Below are 20,277 nucleotides of genomic sequence, written 5' to 3' on the forward strand. Positions count from 1 at the left end.
GGATATAGCTTATAAGGTCAATTTTTAGGACGAAGGAGAAAGTTTTAATTTCAGTGAAATAAATTAAAGACATTCTAAAGTTTTAGAAATCAGCATGTTGTAAAATTATAAAAGAGCAATACGAATTTAAAATTCTCAAGGATAGGAGCTGTCTCTTTCTATTGAATAATTATAAGTTAAAATATTTTATATTTCTACAGTGCTTTATAGTTCATGAAAATACATTCACATTAATTCACCACCAAATATTTAATGAGGATAGATTACTTATTGTACACTATGCTAAATGTTGGATTATGCAAAGATAAATATCTCATAGTTCACCCCAAAGGAGGTTAAAATTCCAAGGAGCAGGCAGAGCAATGCACAGCTGTCCTGAACAAGAAGTGCCACTGAAGAGGGTGGCATCATATCCACGTAAGTGTTACATCCTCGTCAGTGCTAGTGATATTAAGGGTAAAACAAATCCAGAGGAAAATTTCAGCCTGAAACTGTTAGGTAGAACATTAAATAAAATTAAGGCTTCTTTCAAGTTCAATTCCTAAATGCTCATTTATAAAATTAAGTGGTGAATATATTTTTTAAAAGATTTATTTATTTATGCATACAAGAACGGGGTTTCAGGCCAGAGGAGCGAGGGGTGAGAGGATTCACCAGAGACAGAGGGGAACTGAACAGGCAGACTGACCAAAATACACTGCGGAGGGTAGCAGTGGGCAAGTCAGGAGAGGTCTGCTGCACCATGTGGGCTGCTCCCTGGCCAGGGATCGAATGTGCTGCAGTGGCTGGGGTAAGCTTCATAGGTTGCATCTTAACCCCTTGCGCCACCAGGGAGGCCCAAGAGGTGAATCGATTTAACAACAGATAAAAATTTGTGGGGACAATGGCAGATAACATGTGATGAAAAAACTAATTTTAAAAAAAGTACTTCAATAGCCAGCACTCTAAAATGTGACAGATCAAGCTTTGAGTCTTTACAAACAGAAAGGATAGAAAGTATTACCTGTTATAATAAATAAAGAGGGACTTTAAATCTACATTGCTCCTGATAATGATTTTGAGAATTACATTTGTTGTCCTTCATTATTGCCCAAAGGTAAAGACCACTGGCTCAGAATGTGGTGATCATAGAGTTGTCATAGGGAATAAACACTATACATGTGTGTTGTTCAACTGATGTGTCACCTTATATAATATCATTACCATACCATAACTTTGAATGAGGAAGTGAACTATATTCAACTAAATTTTCATATTTGATTTATTCTAAATAACTATTATTTTCTATTTTCAGTATCTTTTTAGTTCTTTCAAGATCCTCAAGAGTGTCAAAAGTAACTCTTTTCTTTATATTTTGATGTAATTTCAAACTGTAGCAAAGTTTTGAAAACAGTATGTACATACAGATTTACCTATTAGTTACAGCAATGACTGAACTTTAACGCACTGGTTAGAAAAGGAGCTCAAGGCAATAACCAAGTACTTACTTTTTTTAGGAGCTGTTTTATCTATTTCCAGAGAAAATAGTTGTGTTTGGGAGGTAATGGGAAAATTTTTATGAAATGTAATGTAGGAAAGAAAAAGAAGAAAAGCTGTCTGGGTCTCCTATAACTACAACTGTGCATGGGCCCTTGATGGCCATAACAATCTTGAACAGGTTTCACAGAGGATCGATTAGTAGCAGAAAGACCATGGGCTGAACTTCCTGATGAATCCACCGTACTTGCTATGTTAGTATATTTGGGCTCTATTGGGATATTAACAACAACCACCCCAGAAATGTTTGTTGAACTTTGCTTCAAGAACAAGCAGTTAGAGATAATATGATTTCATCTTTTCACCATGATAGTTTAGGTGAAGTCTTTTTTTATATATATACATCCAAAAGGGCAGATTTATTAAGAAAAGAGGTATCAACATAGTCATAGGCGAGCAGGCAAACTAGCCCTGAAAGGAACAGGTAATTGTTAAAAGAGAAGTCTGCATAGACACAGGTGGGAAGTCTAGGGACGAGAGCTGCTGAAGCTCTTCTTGAGTTCACATAAAAAAACATTTTATTTTGCTTTCTAATTTTAAGATACAATAAATTTTTAATAGCAAAAATTTCACATTCTAGGTCGGGCATAGACTTTATTCCATGGATGTTTAAATAAAAGCCCATAGTTAAATTGAAAGGAATTCATTCCTGAAGGTATAGTTTTACATCCATTTATGAAATTTAGGATAACTGAAAATGGTAACCTCTTGAGAACTGATGAAAATACCTGAGTTATTAGACAGCTGGACATCATTTCATTTGCTCCCCAAATATAGAACAATGCTGTTCAAGAGTGTCAACCATGTCACAGGTACTACTGAAACAAGGACCCAAAACAGTCAACTATCAAACATAACAGGTGAAGAAACCTATGTGAAAACACTGGTATGTTTCTTTATAATTCAAAAATAAGCTTTTAAGCAGCAATGTTTTCCATTTCATTAAATGAAAGTATTAACAAGGAGAGCAGTATATATTTAAGAAATCCTGCAGCTTAGTGTTTATTTACATATATGCAAATCACTGACTAATTCAGGCCAAAATACACCCCTGTTTTGTCATATATTATCTTAATGATAACAAACACAAAGCATTTCCTAACCTGAAAAGCTTACTCTTTCAACATCTCCTTAATCTGTAGATAAATGAAGGCGTGAAGGCCTAAGCAAGGGGCAAGTTTTGACTCTGAGAGCTATAAGGAAGAAAAGGGGATCTTTTCCACTGGCTATTATTCCACATGATGTCACTGGACTCTGAATATGTCACTGGACTCTGAATCTGTCTGGGGTTCCCAGCCACAGGTGAAATTGGCCCTCAGAGACCATTTCCCCAATTATCAGGAAAAGATCTGTCCAAAGGCATTTCAAAATGAAACCTGACCTCCACTTCAACTCTACAGCCATGGTCTGCCTGCTCAAAAACAACGAATGACCTTTAAATCTTAAATTATTAAATAGTTTGTTGAAAGTGTAATGTATTTATCTTTTATCTAATAATGTAAAGAAATGCAATCATATCCTTGCAAAAACCAGGGAAAGAAATAGCAAAGAAATATCCCATTTTCATTACTTCTAAAGAAAATTACCAGCTACAATTAATGAGAAGCTTTTTCACAAATTCTATTGGAAACTTTAATTTTGCCTTCAACATATATAAAAATAATTGTTCTCTCCAATATTTAAGAGGTATGAAGGTGAGCTTAAATGTGAACTTTTAAATCCTCATCCTCTCTTTTCTCACTGTTCTCTACGCATGGAAAAATTCTAGCAGCTACACTAAATACATATTTATTTTGTTTGGTATCTATATATTTACCTTATTATATGTTTGCTATCAGAAAATCAGTACACAAACATGGTATAACAATAAAGAAGCAGTAGATATGGGGAGGCCCACAAAGAATGAAAAATAACTTTAGAAAATTGCATAGGTCAAGTGAAATACTAAACCTACAAATTGGTTTCTTCACTCCATGTTTATAGAACACTTGCTATATAAATTTTTAGTCATCTTATGAGGTCTACAAGCCATTTACAAAACTCATCTATTTGATTAGCAAATCAAATCTATTAAGTGACTTTCATTCACAGGTATGTGTGTGTGTATACACACACACACACACACACACGACATCGTGCTAGCTATTACAGTTTTAAAAGTGGATGTATAGAAATAAACTCAAATACAGCAGGATCTACTGGAAAAATTAGTTCTAAATCTAATCATTTCTATTGTGTATTATGAAGCAAAAAATATATCCTAATAAGATTAATCTTTATATCTAATGATGCCAGTAGGAACAGCTACACACAGTAGCTGGATTTCAAGGCCATTTATAATCTCAGAAACAAACATTTGCTAAAGGTCCAACAACTCTTGGTGTGTATGTTTATTAGTATCTTAACCTATTTTAATTTAGCAACATATTCTAATTCAGCATTCAAACCTTTGACACTGTCAATGGCCACATCTTCGGCTTTGCCATCTAGCATGCAGTCACCAGAAAGCAGGAATTGAGACCCCTAAGATCAAATCCTCAAGATATTTCTGTCATTTTACCAGACTTGTGAACTTAGGTTTGTGTCTGACCCTCAGCTTCTTCATCTACAAAGAGGGACTCATATGGCCTTCATCAGGGGATAGTGTCAGAATTAACTGAGGTATGGAGAAAAAAATGTGGAGAATTTTCTGTATTAAAAAGTAATGAATCTAAACTATTAACTTTGTTAGATCCTAGTTTAGGGGGTTGGAGGTTTTGAAGTTATAAAAGACAATTGTTGGTCCATTTTGAAAGTGTTAGTATAAACTGAATTTTAGATCATAATAAGGAATGATTGTTATCAATTTTCCTAGCTATGATAAAGACATTATGGTAGCAAATACATATATTCTTATTGTCAGCAAACATTTGCAAAGGTGTTTATAGGTAAAGGATGAGGTATGCGACTTAGTTTGAAGTGATTCAGGCAAGAGAAAAAAATATATATATATTCTACATGTGTGTGATATATATTACATGTATAACACATTACATGTGTATAAGCATATGTGTACATATGTACAAAGAAAGAGAGAGAGAGATGGGGAAGATGGGTAAAGCAAATACGACAAAATACTATTTATTCAATCTAGGTGGAGAGTTCATGGGTTCTTTTTTACCATTTAACTTTTGATTAATTTGAAATTTATCTAAATAAAAATTTGAGGGCCTCCCTGGTGGTGCAAGGGGTTAAAGCACAGCACTGTGAAGCTATCCACAACCTCTGCAGCATGAGTTTGATCCCCAGCCATAGAGCTACCCAAATGGTGCAACAGACCTCTTGTCTCACCCACTGTTCCCCTCAGCAGTGTATTTCAGTCATTCTGCCTGTTCTGTTCCCCACTCTGTCTCTGGTGAATCCTTTCACCCCCCACACCTCTGGTCTGTACCCCAGTTCTTGTATGCATAAATAAATAAATCTTAAAAAATAAATAAATAATTAAAAAGTTGATGGAAAATAAAGAATTAAATGAGATGATGTCATTAAAGCATCTTTAGGTGCAGTTAGTGGTGGAGATGCTCTGACCACAAATTTAGGACAATCACCATGGCCATATTACACTCACTGTGATACAGCATGAACAGCACCCAGCACACAGCAAGTAAGTGGTGAGCATTTGCTGAAAAAAAAAAATGAACATAATATCCCTCTGGAAATAATATCAGAGTCCATCAGAATCAAAAGCTAAGAGAAAATGAAGTTCTGCTTCCTAAGAACACCAGCAGGCTTCTACAGCTCAGAGGATAAGAATAATTCTTAACTTCTAACCACGTAGGTTCAAATCTGTGAGCACTTTGGATGAATTCTTTGACTCCACACCTCAATTTCCCAGCTGGAAAATGTGGAATAAAAAGCTATTCCTATCTCATAGCATCTATGTAAAGATTAAGTAAGTTAATGCAGTTAAAATGGTGCCTTACTCAATAGGTATCCAAATAAGAGCTATTTTTATAATATGAGATTTCGGCTCCATCTTTTTGTTCTTCCTGAAGAATCTAGACCAAAGACTCTCCGCATGTCTCCTCCAGTTGACCACCCCACTCTAGACTCTGGAGCTTCTATCAAGCAGCACTTAACAGCTTCTATCAAGCAGCACCTCAGTATCCTTACCATAAAACCAAGATAAGAGGAAAGCAACAGTCCTAGTTGCCTACAACTACCCAAACAAAAGCAAGATATGAAGACAGAGAGGGGCTACACATAGCCAAATTTGTCAAGTAAAGTGACAATGTGAGTTCCTTTTACTGAAAGGAACTCTACCTCTGGTTCTTCCCGACTATGGGAAAATTACTTATCCTCTTGTGGCTTCACATTCCTCACCATAGAGTGTGATTATCACCCCAAGCCATTCAGGATTACGCTGAACATGAAAGAAGAAAACCTAAGAGCAGGGAATATCTAAGAGCACCTGGCTCTGAGTAAGACTTTGATAATACTTACTGAGTTGAACTAACTTTTTTTTTTAAGATTTATTTATTTATTTATACAAGCACTGGATACAGTCAGAAGCACGGGAGGGCGAGAGAATTCACCAGAGCCAGAGGGTAGAGCAGAACAGGCAGACTGACGAAGTACACTGCTGAGGGGAGCAGCAGGAGAGGATGGCAGGAGAGGTCTGCGCGCCATGTGGGACCCTCACCCAGCGGCCGGGAATCGAACCGGTGCTGCAGAGACTGTGGGCAGCTTCGCAACCCAACGCTCAACCACTACACCACAGGGGAGGCCCGAACTAACTTTTATGGATGAAGGAAAGCATAAATTTTAAATTTGATGTATAACAGAAGGAAATATATAATTCAAAATTGTAAATTAAGTATTTTGATGCTAGTTACACAACTGCTTATATACCATAATTTATTATCTAAAGAAACATTTGAAAATACTTTTACTAGAATTATCTTACCCTAGGTTACAGCTGAATGAGCCTCACAAAATATCTAAAGTATCAATATTAATTTAGTCAAAAGAATTGAACTACTAAATTTTATGACTCAGTGACTGTAGGTTATACACCTCATGTGGCTCTACCAGGAGGAAAAGGAAGTAAGTTATTTTCTAGAGAAGGAAATTTGATATTGATTCCGCATGCAGAGCAATCGAGCTGCCCTGCGTGTGCCACTCATGACAGAAGCCCTTTTTTTAGAGAAGGAAATTTGAAAAGGCAGATTGGGGCATGTTTAGGCAGGGGAGTGGACAGGAATATAAAAATTCTAGAACAGATGATGTAGCACAAGCCTTCTTAATGTTGAGCTGAAGTCACTCAACACACTTAGATGTTCTGAGACAGATCTTCAATAGCTCTCTCCAAAATGATCTTCTATTTTGAGTACTGGGATAGTTCTCCTCTCCAATGGAACAAACCTCCTAAATTCTTATCTTACTCAGGAAATAAATTGTGTGTGGTACTCACCAGTTGATTCTGGTAAGCAGTCACTGCCGTAAAGACTGTCTCTGGAAAGATGAAAGTTCTGAATTCTTCAGACTTCAGATTGAGCAATGAGGCTGTATGGTCTTTCTTCTTAATGATGTGCACCCGCGGCTGGTACTTATGCATTGAGTTCAAAATTATCTACACCAAAAAGAGATGGGAAGCACTGAATTTGAAATTCATTGTTAATCAGGCCAAATGATAACAAGGAAAAGAAAAGATAAAATCTGCAATTTCAAATTCAGTTTTAAAATTAGGATCTTCCCTTTCTACTCTAAAGGCAAATCATTTACAAAGAATACTGCAGAGTCACCGCTGTGAATGATATTTTACTAAACAACTGCAAATATTACAGGTCATTTCAAGTATCCTTTCTAAAATAATGGGGAGAAAACCATCTGGAGGTTAAGTTTATTTATTTTAAATCAAGTCCTAATAAAATGTTTTTTGATGGTCTAGTTAGACAAAAACATGTATGTCTCAACTTTCTAAAGTAAGAAATTGTATATTCTAGTAGGCCAGATTGTTATTTATATGGGAAAAAATGTAAAAAAACTCAGCAAGGCAATTTGGCATTAATCCTTGGCTAGAGGACTGAATTTACTGCTCTCTCATCTCCAGTTTTCTAACCTCCAGTTTTCTCAAATACAAAAGCAGTATTAATTTCATAGAAGAATGTGATGCAGATTAGATGATAAATAGCATAGCAAATAGGAATTACTCAGTAAATATAAACTTTATTGTTGTTGTTATTTCTGACAGCTTCACTGATTCCAAACTTCCAGTTTATGAACTAGACATGAAAGGTAGTGATGCTCATCTACCCTTCCTTAGCTAACAAAAGGGGTCAGTATTTAGAAATCAAAAAATACCCTGGTTAAAGAGGCATGGATTCCAATAAAAGATGCAAATAACTAAAATAAATAAATATTTAAAATATAAAGAAAAAAAACCGACCTGAATTCCTAGAAATAAGAATTCCTGTTATAAAACTAAATGTGCATCTAATAGAGGAAGCTACTTAAGGACAGATTCAAAGGACTTGGCAGAACAACACAGAATCTAGAATTTTTTCCTTATAGTTTTCAGAACACAGTATTTCTGCTGACAAAGAGTTATATTAAATAATTAAAGTTTTAGGGGCCTCCCTGGTGGCACAAGGGGTTAAGCTCTGCACTATGAAGCAATCTGCAGCCTCTGTAGCATGAGTTCGATCCCCAGCCACAAAGCTTTCAACAAGGAGCAGCAGACCTCTCCTGTCTCACCCGCTGCTCCCCTCAGCAGTGTATTTCAGTCTGCCTGTTCTGTTCCCCACTCTGTCTCTGGTGAATCCTCTCACTGTCCCCCAACCCCCACCACATCTCTGGCCTGTACCCCAGCTCTTGTATGCATAAAAAATAAATCTTTAAAAAAAAGAAAGAAATGTAAATTAAAAAAAAAAAGAAAAAAGAAAGGGCAAGTATGTCAACAAATCCTTAAAGATAAAGGTCAACTATCTTTTCTAACATATAAACTAACACAAAGCTATGGATACATTGCCAACAACCCATGCAGAGTCATGAGTCACTGGCTACTCTGACTTAACTGTGATAAGCAAGGTCTCCTGTGAGCCAATGGATGACGGCAATGCCTGAAGTTACTGATTTGGCCCCAGGTTGAACCCAACCATTGGAAACCATGTGTAAAATTCTCTAATTCATTATCTACTTATAAACATATTTTCTGACAAAAGTTTTGAAACTATTCTTTTCAACTGCATAGACAGATTCAGTAGAAATTTTGGACAGAATTTTTTGGATAACTAAACATAAATATTTTGATTAAGGTAAAGGCAGGGGAAAGAAGGCCTTCAAGCAATAACAGCGTTAATAAAGGTGGTAAGAGAGAATAATTACATCAGAATATCTAAATCAAGAAAAACAACTATGAAAATACCAATTAGCTTTCAGGCAATCAAGGCAAAAAACAAACACTATTGTTCTCAACCAGAAGAAGAATGTAAGTTGGTCTAGAATTTTCTGAGCATAAAATCTCAAGCACTATTACTACATCATTTTATAACATCACTGAGAGTTCCTTGAAAAAGAAGCTTATCAAATGTATAAAGGCCTTCCTCGATGCTACTGGTTTATTAATTGACAAGAGCTAGGAATTCCAATTGCTCTTTTCTCCACATTTTGATTTACAATCTAATTGCTTTGTTTTTAATTGCAAAACTTCTAGTTCTTTAATATTCTTAAGCCTCTCTCTATAAAAAGGATACAGGATGAATAAATAGCACTTTCCCAAATGTATTTGGCTATAGTAATCTTTTGTTATATTACATCTGACATGACGGTATTCTACAGAACACACTTTGGGAACTCCCCAAAGAAGGTCTTACCCCCACTCCCTTTATGTTATCGGATGCACCATTGACAGAAATGAGGTGTTTAATCCCACAACATGCTGTCATAGCCTCCAAAATGCATGTTCCCTTTGTTTAGTTGGTGCAGATGGTGAAGTGGTTGCAGAAGTCTTAGGTAAGCCATAATGTGGACAGTTATGGACCCTCCTGCATAGAAATGGAACATGGCATCCCTGTAAATGACCCCTTGACAACAACAGTGAAGAACATGATGTTGTTCTCACAGAAAGTTCTCATCAAATGACTACCAGATGGAGGGTAGGAAGGGGGGGGGGAGAGAGAGAGAGAGAGAGAGAGAGAGAGAGGAGAAAGAGACTCAGAGGGAGGCAGTTGTGTATGACATCTCCATTCCATCTCAGGAAACCCACAGAGTCCAAGGCATTGTACTTACGTGGCCATGTTGATCCAGTTCATTATTGGTGAGTTTCACCTTTTCAAAAGACACCATCTGTTTGAGTAGCTGCTCACCAGTGAAAGGAGAATCTGGGTGCACATACAGCCTAAGAAAATTATTGGAAAATCTTATTGAGATATATTAAAAAAAAAAAAATTCTCTGTGGTTTACAAAATATTCTGATTCTAAAGGAACACAAAAACCTCATATAAATGGTCAATTTTATTTGCCCCATATATCTCAAATTTAATAATACAGCAATACCAAAATAACTAAAACATCTAAATATGTTTTGCATACCAATGATCTAAAAAGAGGTAATATTTAATAAATTTTTTATTATCTGCTGAGCAAGTCTCTTTTTTAAAGGTAAGTTTTCTTCCACGTGCTGTTTTTGTCAAATATAAAATCTTATTGTCATAGGTATTTGGTATTTTCTAAACAAAGACAAGGTCATGCTAATTGTATAACAAGTTCCTAGTACAAGCATAACAAGCCAAGAAGGTATAAAGAAACTAAAAGAGGAAATAATTTTAGTGAATCCATTTATTTAAACTTGAAGGTGATTCAGCTTAAAGTGTATATCCTGCATTAATAAGACAGATTAATTGTAATAAAGTAACCTGGGGAACTTTTATAGTCACAGATCAGTCCCTGGCTCCCATCACACGCTACTACTTTCATCATTTAGTTAAGCTCCTGCTAAACAAGAGCGAAAACAAGCTGAGTAAGCTTCAAATTATTCAATGTATTTATGTATAAATAACCTAAGCCCCCCCTCAAAAAAAAAAAAACTTTGATGGCAAAAATAATATATTTGTCATGTATTCATTCACTGATCAACTGCCATGGGCAAGGCAATCTTTTACTCAATCAAAGTTACATGCAGCCATTATACTAAGTACACATCTGTTGTATATCCTAATCCTGGTGGATATACAAAAACCATTCCAAAACTGGAGGAGATTATAGAGCTAATGAGGGGGAAGGCAAAAGTTTCCATGTAAAAAAAGGACAAATTCCTTTACTCACGTAACAGGGTTATTTCAGTCGAAATTTTGGACAGAATTTTTTGGATAACTAAACATAAATATTTTGATTAAGGTAAAGGCAGGGGAAAAAAAGTCACAAAACCTTTCCTTGCAACATTTATATAAAGAAAAAGAAGTCTGTGCAGTAATTTGTGCACAGGGGACTGAAAATGGAAGAATCAGGTCCATGTGTGGAAACATGGAAGCTGTTTGTCTATCTGTTTAATTTTTTCCTTAGTATTGTTCAAAATTGCCTTTCAATTGAAGTATTCTTTGATGACACAGTAATACTAACTTTTCAAGTGTTATCCTCCAAAGGTGTATTTTATAAGTATAGTTGTTTTGTTGATCACCACCATAGTTCACATACCCCCTCTTTCCAGAAGATTCAAAAATACTTAAAATCGTAGAAATTGATAAAATGTTTCCTTTTTATTGATTACTTCACCATTTGTAATCACATTAACAAAAAGATAAATTTAGTTAAATATCAATAACTTCCAAGAAAAGATCCTACCTTAAAATACAACATTATTTTAGATCATATAAATGTCTTGCCCGTAATTATGTTCAAACAATAATGCCAAGAATTACTTCTGATTAGTAACATCTGACTGATGAATTTTAGCCTGAAATAAATGTTCCAAAGACCTAGAACCATACAGAATTTCTATCAACATTACAAAAATGATCACCTCCCAAGTTCCTCAACTTTGCCTAGCAAAGTTGGAAAATAGAGCAAATTATATCACACAATAGTTATTATAATATCAAACACTTGTTTAAATTATTGAGTATATTTCTATCTTATAATGTATTAAACTTGTTTATCAATATACACATACATAAACTGAACTAGGATGAATGAAAGAACATACAGGAAGCCCCTCCTCTCTGAAGTCCCTTTGGACTTAAAATTCCAGCAATAACTTAAACATGCTTCAGTTAAGATAGCATATTGGAACATGCTTTCCATCTCCAACCAGAACAGATTAGTAACATAAACAAGGCATGTCATATTTCCAAAGTCCTGCCGGCCTGCACCAGTTCCCCATACCTTCAGATATGGAGAAAATGTATGTTAAATAAGAGTGATTAACTTCTTAGAGGAAACACTTTGAAAAAAGAAATGAGAATTTGCCTATAAAATGGTTAGGAATCTGCTAAAACATTTTTCTCTTTCTCTCTAAAATAAAATTGAAAAATTTGGAAGGAAGCTGAAGACTGAAAGCAAATTAGTGATTGGGCAATAAATAATGCGAAACACTAAATCAATTCATTTTAATATCTACTGTAAACTAGTGGTTCTTGCTCAATTAAACAAACAATTGTTCGCAAATTCCCTCGTTATTTAACATACTAATTTACATACTGGCCAGGAAGATATCCTTCCTAGTCTCTTATGGGAAGGGAGATCCTTCAGATCCTGCTTTTCATCTCTTCTCTAGTGCACTTGTAACATACTGTAAACACAATACTTGGGTCAACTACTAGGTAAACTTAATTTTATATCTGAATTGCATGTGTAAATATCTGTGTTCATTCTGCGCCTTGCTAAGACTTCAAACTAAACATGTAGTTCAAACCAGCCATAACTTCAAATTTCCTAAATCTGTATATTTAAAATAATTCTTAACTCTGATAAGAACTCTTAATCAGTTACAAAAATAGTCACAAAACAATTAAAGGCTGTGAGGCTTGGTTTTAGAGCCCTAAATGTAAAGTGAGGTAGTGTCCTTTGTTTTGTTTTCAAGTAAGCAATTAATTCTTTTAACTTCAACTATTATTATTCACACATGCAAATACAAGCTCTTTCTCCAAAGAATGCCCAGGGCAGACAAATAAAAGTTTGCAAGTGATTTTTAATCTGAGGACATCTGGGAAAAAAAGATTATTAGCAATAAATAGCACAAAAATAAATTTATATATTCCAATATATTAAAAAGCTATTAACCTAATATTGAATTAATTCACACTAAATTTATTTTGGAGAGAAAAAAAGAGCTTGTTTTTCTTACTTAAAATCTCTAAGTCCTTTATTGGTCAAATACAACCACTGTTTATCCAGATAATGTTAATTATGTGCATATAAAACCACATTGTTAACAAATATTTACTGTAAACAACTATTTTACTAAAACTCACTCTTGAAAAAAGATTTCAAGCAGGGTTAAGTCGCCAATTAGAAATGATTGCTGCCATATAAAATGGATCCAGATTTCTAACAAATATCCAAACTGAAATTAGGAAAAACTTTGGAATGAATTACAATGAAAGATCAAATTAAAGACAACGTTTTGTCTATGCACAAATTCTGCCATTTTCAGAGACTAACCCGTATTTTATATAGTAATACTGGAGTGTGTCTGAGCTTGAAATGTTCTCTTGCCAGAACCCACTGCTTTCAAAACAGACCTGTTTAAAATTTAAACAACCAGGACCAGAGACATTATGCCAGCAGGATTCGTATTGCTCAGGCAGAGAATCTGTAGGCACGAACCTGGCTGGTAGCGGTGGGTCAGCCTTGCCAGCCACTAGCCAGGAGGACCGGTGGTAGGCGTAGCGGTACCTCTTGTTGTCCACAGGGACGATGTCCATCAGCACTATGTACTTGGCCTCAGGATCCACACCCGAAAAGGACACCCGGATGGTAGGAAACATCCTCCTGACACAGGGAGACAGATAATTGGCGGGAGCTTACACCCCCTAATGAGCTGGCTTGGATTAAAGAGAGAAAAACAAGGGCCCCACTCCCCTCCCTTAAACCGCTGCTTTTGTTTCCTGGAAAGAAATAGAGATGTGAATAAGAGACCCAACTTTCTCCCAAACCTAGATAATTTTAGATGTCATCTTCACTTGAGTCCTCATTGGTAGGTGAAAAGTTTTGTTTCATTTTTTTTTTTTTTGAAATACAAAGGTCTGTCATTAAGGAAAATCTTCAGCAACTTAATTATCAAGCACCTGAAGCTCCTGGACTCAGTGCAGGAGCAGCTCACAACCCCCTTGGGGCAGCAAGAAAATTCCAGCTTCTGTCAAACAAAGTCAGAGCAGGGTTCTCTGCTTGGGTTTCAAGAGGCCCAGGGGCCCTTCCCAGAGTTTTGAGAGCTGGAGCAACCAGATTCTACAGGCTAGGGCTGTGCACCGAGCCCTGGACCCAGAGGCGCATCCCCCCTCCCCCCACCCCCGCCCCGGCCCAGCTTCCTGCCCAGGCTGAACCTGCCTGGCTATCTTAGATGCAAAGGGGCCTTCTGCACCAGCACTCCATCCTACCTGGAGAGTTGTTTCAAATGTCATTCTTCTGCCTAGGTTTTGCTTTTAGCTTTTAATGAGATTGGTGGCTTCTGCATATTGACATCGATTAAAGGAAAGCTACCTGCCTCCCTCCAAGCAACCAGCAGTTTACCCTGTACCCCAAACACTCCTCTCCAGATCCCTACCCTGTGCCTCCAAGTCCTCCTGGGCTGCAGAGCCAAGATCCCTGTTCCCTTTGTCCTTTCCATCAAGACTGGGGTAGGGCATTCCCGTGGCTGTATCCCAAGAAAGCAAAAGCCTGAAAATTTGTCTCAGCAGCTTTTTCCAACAGGAAGTGCTCTGGAAGGAGTCCTTCTTGAGCGAACCTTCTACTCAATGGTCATGACCAGTGACCAGCACAGCTTCACCAGCTTCTGTAATGGCCCTAAGCCATGCATCATCCCCTTGTCCCAACTCCTCACCCGCCGAGGACCAGCTACCTGCCCGACTTGGTGATGATCATCTCTGTGCCCAGCTCATGGAATTTGTCCCAGAGCTCCTTGGTCTCCAGGCTGCAGGTGATTTTGGCCATTTCCTCGCTGGGAATGACAGGAGTGGTGGGGATCAGTGGCTCCGTGCAGAGAGAGGAAGAAGATGGGCTGCTCCCGCTGCCACTGAACTCCCCATGCGCATCCAGGCTGGTCAGCTCACCCAGGGGCTGGGCGCAGGATGACTTTTCAACAAATTGTTCTGCAAGAAAGAGAATAGAGAATGACAGCTGACACCATCGAGCAAGGAAAGACACAGGAAGGAGAGCAGCATAACTGAAAAGGTATCTGGATTTAACTTCAGAAAAGTTAAACTAAGAAATTCCAGAAAGGTAGAAATAGCCCACAACTATGCAAATGAAACAGGATTCCCAAGGAGTGACATGCCCGCAGGCATGCTTGTTGAATCAAACAAGTTCTAGAACCAAGTTTGTAACCACTATTACTGAAACCACTTTCACAAATAAAAACATAAGGCATGGAAAAAAAGGAAAGGTGGAAATCGTTAGGGACAAAAAGCAAGTATACCTATTTGTTATCCCACTTAAGTTCTAAATTTCACAATTTGTGGGATCTAGTCCCCTCTCTTTGACAAGCAGGAAAAGTTTGTCTCCATGGAGATCAAGGGCATGCACAGAAATATATCAGCACCTTTCTCACTTTGAGAGAGCTTTTCCTTCCCTTCTCTCTTCCTCAAAGAGAAAATAAGGGTGTGGGGGAGACAGGATTCAAAATAGAATTAAGTCATTCCATTTCTCTGCCTGGTTCCCAGTTTCCAGGGCTTTAGTTAGATTAAGGTATTCTTTACGATATCCCTCCAGCCTGAGATCTTAAAAAAAGACCCTCGTGCACAGCTTGTTAAATCAGAGGAGTGATCTGTCTGGGCTGTTTTTGGAATAATCTTAAAACAACTGTTTTAAGGACAAATTCTTGCTCTCTCACACACACACTCTCTCTCTGTCTCTCTCAAAAAGATCTTAGAAGTGAGGAAATAGTCCCAAACCCAGGCTGGAAGAATATTAAGTTGGACTAATGCTTTGCCATCTACCACCAGGCTGGAATACCACTGCCTATGAACCACACATTCTCCTCCACAGCTGATAAGGGCCTGGGACTACACCAGTCACTTTGATGGAATACAGGGGGAGTTTTGTAATTGTTCCAATTATCTTGCATCCCTTAAAAAAGAAACTACTTGAATCTGAAATGTGAAACTGATTTCCAAACAACTTTGTTCTAAGTGCCCTCAAGGTACTGAAGCAAGTTCTACATGTATGTGGGCACTGTGACATGTTTATATCATATAATTTTTTTTAATTTTTCCTTGTGGGGAAGGCACACTGGAAATAGAGAATTTTTATCTTTTTTCCTTACAGTAATAATCCAATTCATGGAAATATTTTAAATTAAAAATAACCAAATTAATTCTTAACCTTCTGTTTTCAAATTCAAAGAATGAGAACCATGTTACAACAAAATCTTACTTTCAGAAAAACATTTACATAATATCTTTTTAGAACATTAACAAGTGGTCTTAGGAATTTTCTTATTTTCTTATAATTTAAAAAAGCAAACTCCCTTAGCCTGGTACTAACTAAATGTCAGGGTTGGGCAGTGCAGGAAAAAGAAATGATCCAGAAATGTTCTAACACAGTGACAGATGTCAATTATATCTCAATAAATTTTTTTTTTTTAAAAGAAATGCTCTAGTGGTCTGAGGCAGTTCTAAAATAGACTTAATGTATTTAAATAGGCACTCCTGAGACACTTTGTTGCTTCAATATCTGACCAGGGTTTCAAGGTAACACATTCTCTCTTAACAGAAACTTTAGGTGTTTCTCCTGACCAGTCCTTTGCTTGTAGTCACTAATAGGACTCTGTCAAACTGGCCATTGAAAGGGACAAGAATACCTTCAGATTCTTTCAGATCCCATCCTTAAAGTCCAGGGGAGGGACACTCAATTTACCCATTGTGAACGTGTGGGGTAAGGAGTGCTGTGAGCTGGGAGTGGTTTTATACTTCAAAATTTAGATAGAAGTTGTGTTTCCCCAGGCAAATAAAGAGAGAAAAAAGCAGTGCTAAAATGAAGGTGGAGCTGGCACGCAAACTGGCTGACTGGGCATCTATTGTCTGTATTTCTCCAGGAATTTTAACCTGGAATCCGCTTTTCCTCCTAGCTACCAAACTGAGATGGAAGCATTTATAAAGAATTTCAAAGCCCTCTAAATAGGAGTGGACACTGCTGAGAAGTGCAACAAACGTAACTTTGAAATTGGAAGTTAAGTTATTTCTACATACATTTTGTTTAATTGGTTTCCATTTCTTTGGCAGATTTAGATTTTGATGGGGGCAAATGGAAAAAGGGGGGAAAGGAAGTAAAAATCTTGGATGAAATTTTTAGATATCATTATGTTTTCTAGAAAGAGTCTGGTTTCCTTTTCCCTGGTTTCAAGATGTTAGGGAATTTTAGTTTTCTCTTGTTTCTCTGCCCAGGTGCTTTATTTTTCATCTCTAACACCTCATCTTTCAGATTATTGTTTTTATTTTGGATGAGAGCTATTAAAGCGCCCGGAAGAAGGAAGCAAAACAAAAATTCAATGAGTTAAAAAGTAAATATTTTGTTTGCTACTTGATGCTCTCACTGTTTTGGGGGCTACCAAATGATCAGGAAGTATAAAATATCTTCTGGGTACCCAAGAGGTAATGAAGAGAACACTTCTTTCTATCTCACTTGTAGAGGGATTTTTAAACACTATCTCCAGCAATTTCTTTCCCACACAATTCACTTGGGCTAACATAATCTCTGTTCTCCCTTTACTCTGAGTCTAGTATCTTCTATAAATGGTAAAGGTTGCTAAATAAACAGTATAGCTAAAAGATGAGGAATTTGGGAAATGGTTACTGGTTAATGTTTTTGCCAACCTCCACTGAAAATGACGACAGTTATAAAATGATGTCTAACGGATACATCTAAGAGCTTCTGTGAAGAAGATGGGAGAAATGGCTAATTCTACAGCACTTGACAGTGATTTTAAAGTGCTGACTCTAGTTTAGAGGGAAAGCAAAATTAAACTAGTTTCTACTACATTTCAGTTCTCCTTGGCTTCAAATGCACAAACAGGGGTCACAGGCATTATAAACTTTAAGCTGTTGAGCTTAAAAGGGGGTTTTATTATTATCTATCCCTGCGTTGTTACGAAACTCACGCACCCCACAGGTTTAACTTGACATCAGAATCTAGATAAATGGGTAGGGACAGCGACTGGAGCGCACACGAGATGGGATACTGGTTGTATTTAATATATTGTGAAGTCCCCAAAGAAAACTTGCGCCAAAATGAAAAAATCTCCCAACCCGATGGCCTCGGGGGTCAGAAGCTGCCAGGAGCCAGGAAAGACGGGCGCCCTCCAGAGCCTCCCGCAGCCCAAAGACCCGGAGCCAGATAGATGAACAGCATCCCTTGCCCTGCTCGCAGGGCACAGCCGGGGAGACCGACTTACCCAGAGGTTTGATGGTGTTCTCCGCGGCCTCCTTCTCCTTGGAGCCGCCGCTCGACATGAGCGCGGCGATGGAGAAGGCGTTGGCCCGGGAGGACAGCTGAGGTTTGGGCGACGCCGTGAACTCCATGGCCCCAAGTGCGCACTCCTGGCCAGGAACCAGGTCTGCCGAGCAGCTGTCCAGCTTCCCGAGGGGAGACCAAGACCGAAACACAGTGCAAAGTTTCTGAATGCGGTCACAGGGGAGTCGAGGACTGCGGGGCAGTCAGCCCCAACCTCCCAAAACTTCCACACTGGTCTCTCGACTCTCCCGCCGGCGGAACGCACTGGCTGCAGGGGCTTCGAACTGGTGGGAGAGGACAGAGAAGGACGAACGGCGGCCTCAACCCGGTGCGCAAACACCAGTGCGCCCCGCGGGACCACAAGCTGCACCACAAGCTGGAGACGGGCATCAGCTGGGCAAAGCCCCAGGGTCCCTCAGGAACCCCCCACCCCCACCCCGCGCCCTTCCTCCCTCCCCGCGCCGGGGACAGCCGCTGCAGCCTAAGCCGCTGCGAGGGGGCGGGCGCCGGGGAGCCCCAACACTGGCGTGCGCTCTGCTGCGCGGCGCCGGGAACACTGCGCCGGGGCGGCCGCGGCCCTGCGCCTTAATTTGCTGGCGGCCGCAATTCCCGCAGCCCGCAGCCAGTCAGCGCCGCCGCACGTCACCGCTTCCTGAGGCCAACGCCGGGGGCGGGGCCGGGCGCCGGGCGGGGCGGGGGAGCCCGAAACCCGGAGCCCGCGTGGCCTGGCTGCGCAGCGGCCGCGACCCGGGCACCGGCTCCCGGGCTGGGCTCCCAGCGCCACGCTAGCGCCGCAGCCCCGGGCGCGGCCGCCTGAACTTGAGGTCGCGGGATGGGAGGGAATTGCGCGCTCTTGGGAGAAGGCATTTTTGTAAAGGCCTAACATTCGGGATCCCAGGAGGGACCCTTCCTTTCGACCGGGCGGAAGCCTCGGGGAGTTACCCCATTCTTTTTCTTACCTGTGCTCAGAGTTACAAAAGAAAGTTGAGAAATGCTAAGAGAGGGAAAGAGCGGTGCCAGCGGGCCAGATCCCTGTCTCCAGGGAACCCCTCCCAGAGCTGGGGTCCCCAAAGCGCTTGATGCGCCCCAAAAGATTTGCTTGACGGTGGGCTGGAGCGACTCTGCCCTGCAAGAGATACAGCTGAGGGAGGGCTGCGAAGTTTTGACAAAGGACTCTCTGGACCACGCAAACCTGTGGGCGTCTCACCCAGGGGTCCTATTCTCGAAAGGGACTAGAAATGGTGACCTTGAGGAAGGGAAGGCGAGGGTGCCGCGCGTCGCCCGGGGGCGCGGCAGCCTGCGGGGACCCCTGGACGCGCCAAGAATGGGAACTTTACAGCGCCCCGGGCTTGGCGGACATGGAACCTTCTGCCTTCGCAACTCGGCGCCACTAGGACTTCCACGATCTTGTAGGGGTCGTCCTGTTGGCCTTGTTTAGCTTGAATTACTCAAATTCTCCGAATTCGCAGGGTAATCCGCCGCGCTCGGAGCCGTGTAATCTCAGACTGACACACACTCTCAAGCTGTACATGTAAATATTTGCGCTCCTTTTCAGCCAGTCGGTCTGGCGATTAGGAACCACTCGGTGGGTCTTGAAAGAGAGAAAAAACAACCACCACCACCCTCATTTCCCACCGACCTTTCCGCCCTTTTGCTAAAGCCTTCCCCAGCTTGTGAATTAAAAGATGGGGGGCCGGGGGAGACTAGAACTCAAAATTGAGGACGTTTATGTAAGCAAAATGATGACTTCTCGGTGAGTAATGATTGAAGCCTGTCTTGCCATCGGGTAGCAATAGTTTCTTAGAAGGTTCTGCATGGAGGTGATAAAGAAATTTATTCTGATTAGCCTTCAAGGACAAAGTGTGAAATGTTGGGGGGAAATTTGTAAATCCACAGACTGGTACTGGAAGTTTAAGCAATCGTCTACCCATCTCCGTTTGCTTTTGAGAGAGAAAATCTGGCGAAGCGGGCGTAGCTCCGCTTCAGTCCACCCAACCCGCTAGCGGCAGAAGGGAGCACCGGGCTCGCTCTCCGGGTCACCGCCCTGTTCACACCCTGGCCCTGCAGTTGTGCCTGAAGATTGATAGTAGAGCTCACACT

The 20,277-nt window shown here is 39.7% G+C and overlaps 1 protein-coding gene across 1 annotated transcript in view; it reads right to left on the minus strand.

Annotated features, from left to right (window-relative positions):
* TBX20 (T-box transcription factor 20) overlaps window positions 1-18,245 on the minus strand; it is a gene marked incomplete at both ends in the record, with an annotated part of 36,912 nt that extends 18,667 nt beyond the window's left edge. Inside the window, 5 exons of the mRNA XM_084230939.1 lie at window positions 6,989-7,147; window positions 9,805-9,913; window positions 13,339-13,503; window positions 14,570-14,819; window positions 18,119-18,245. Of these exons, the coding sequence (XP_084087065.1) occupies window positions 6,989-7,147; window positions 9,805-9,913; window positions 13,339-13,503; window positions 14,570-14,819; window positions 18,119-18,245 (810 nt within the window). The remainder of the gene's footprint in view (window positions 1-6,988; window positions 7,148-9,804; window positions 9,914-13,338; window positions 13,504-14,569; window positions 14,820-18,118) is intronic.
* Between the last annotated feature and the right edge of the window lie 2,032 nt (window positions 18,246-20,277).

This window comes from Talpa europaea, assembly GCF_964194135.1.
Source record: "Talpa europaea genome assembly, chromosome: 3".
In the NCBI taxonomy this organism is placed as follows: Eukaryota; Metazoa; Chordata; class Mammalia; order Eulipotyphla; family Talpidae; genus Talpa; species Talpa europaea.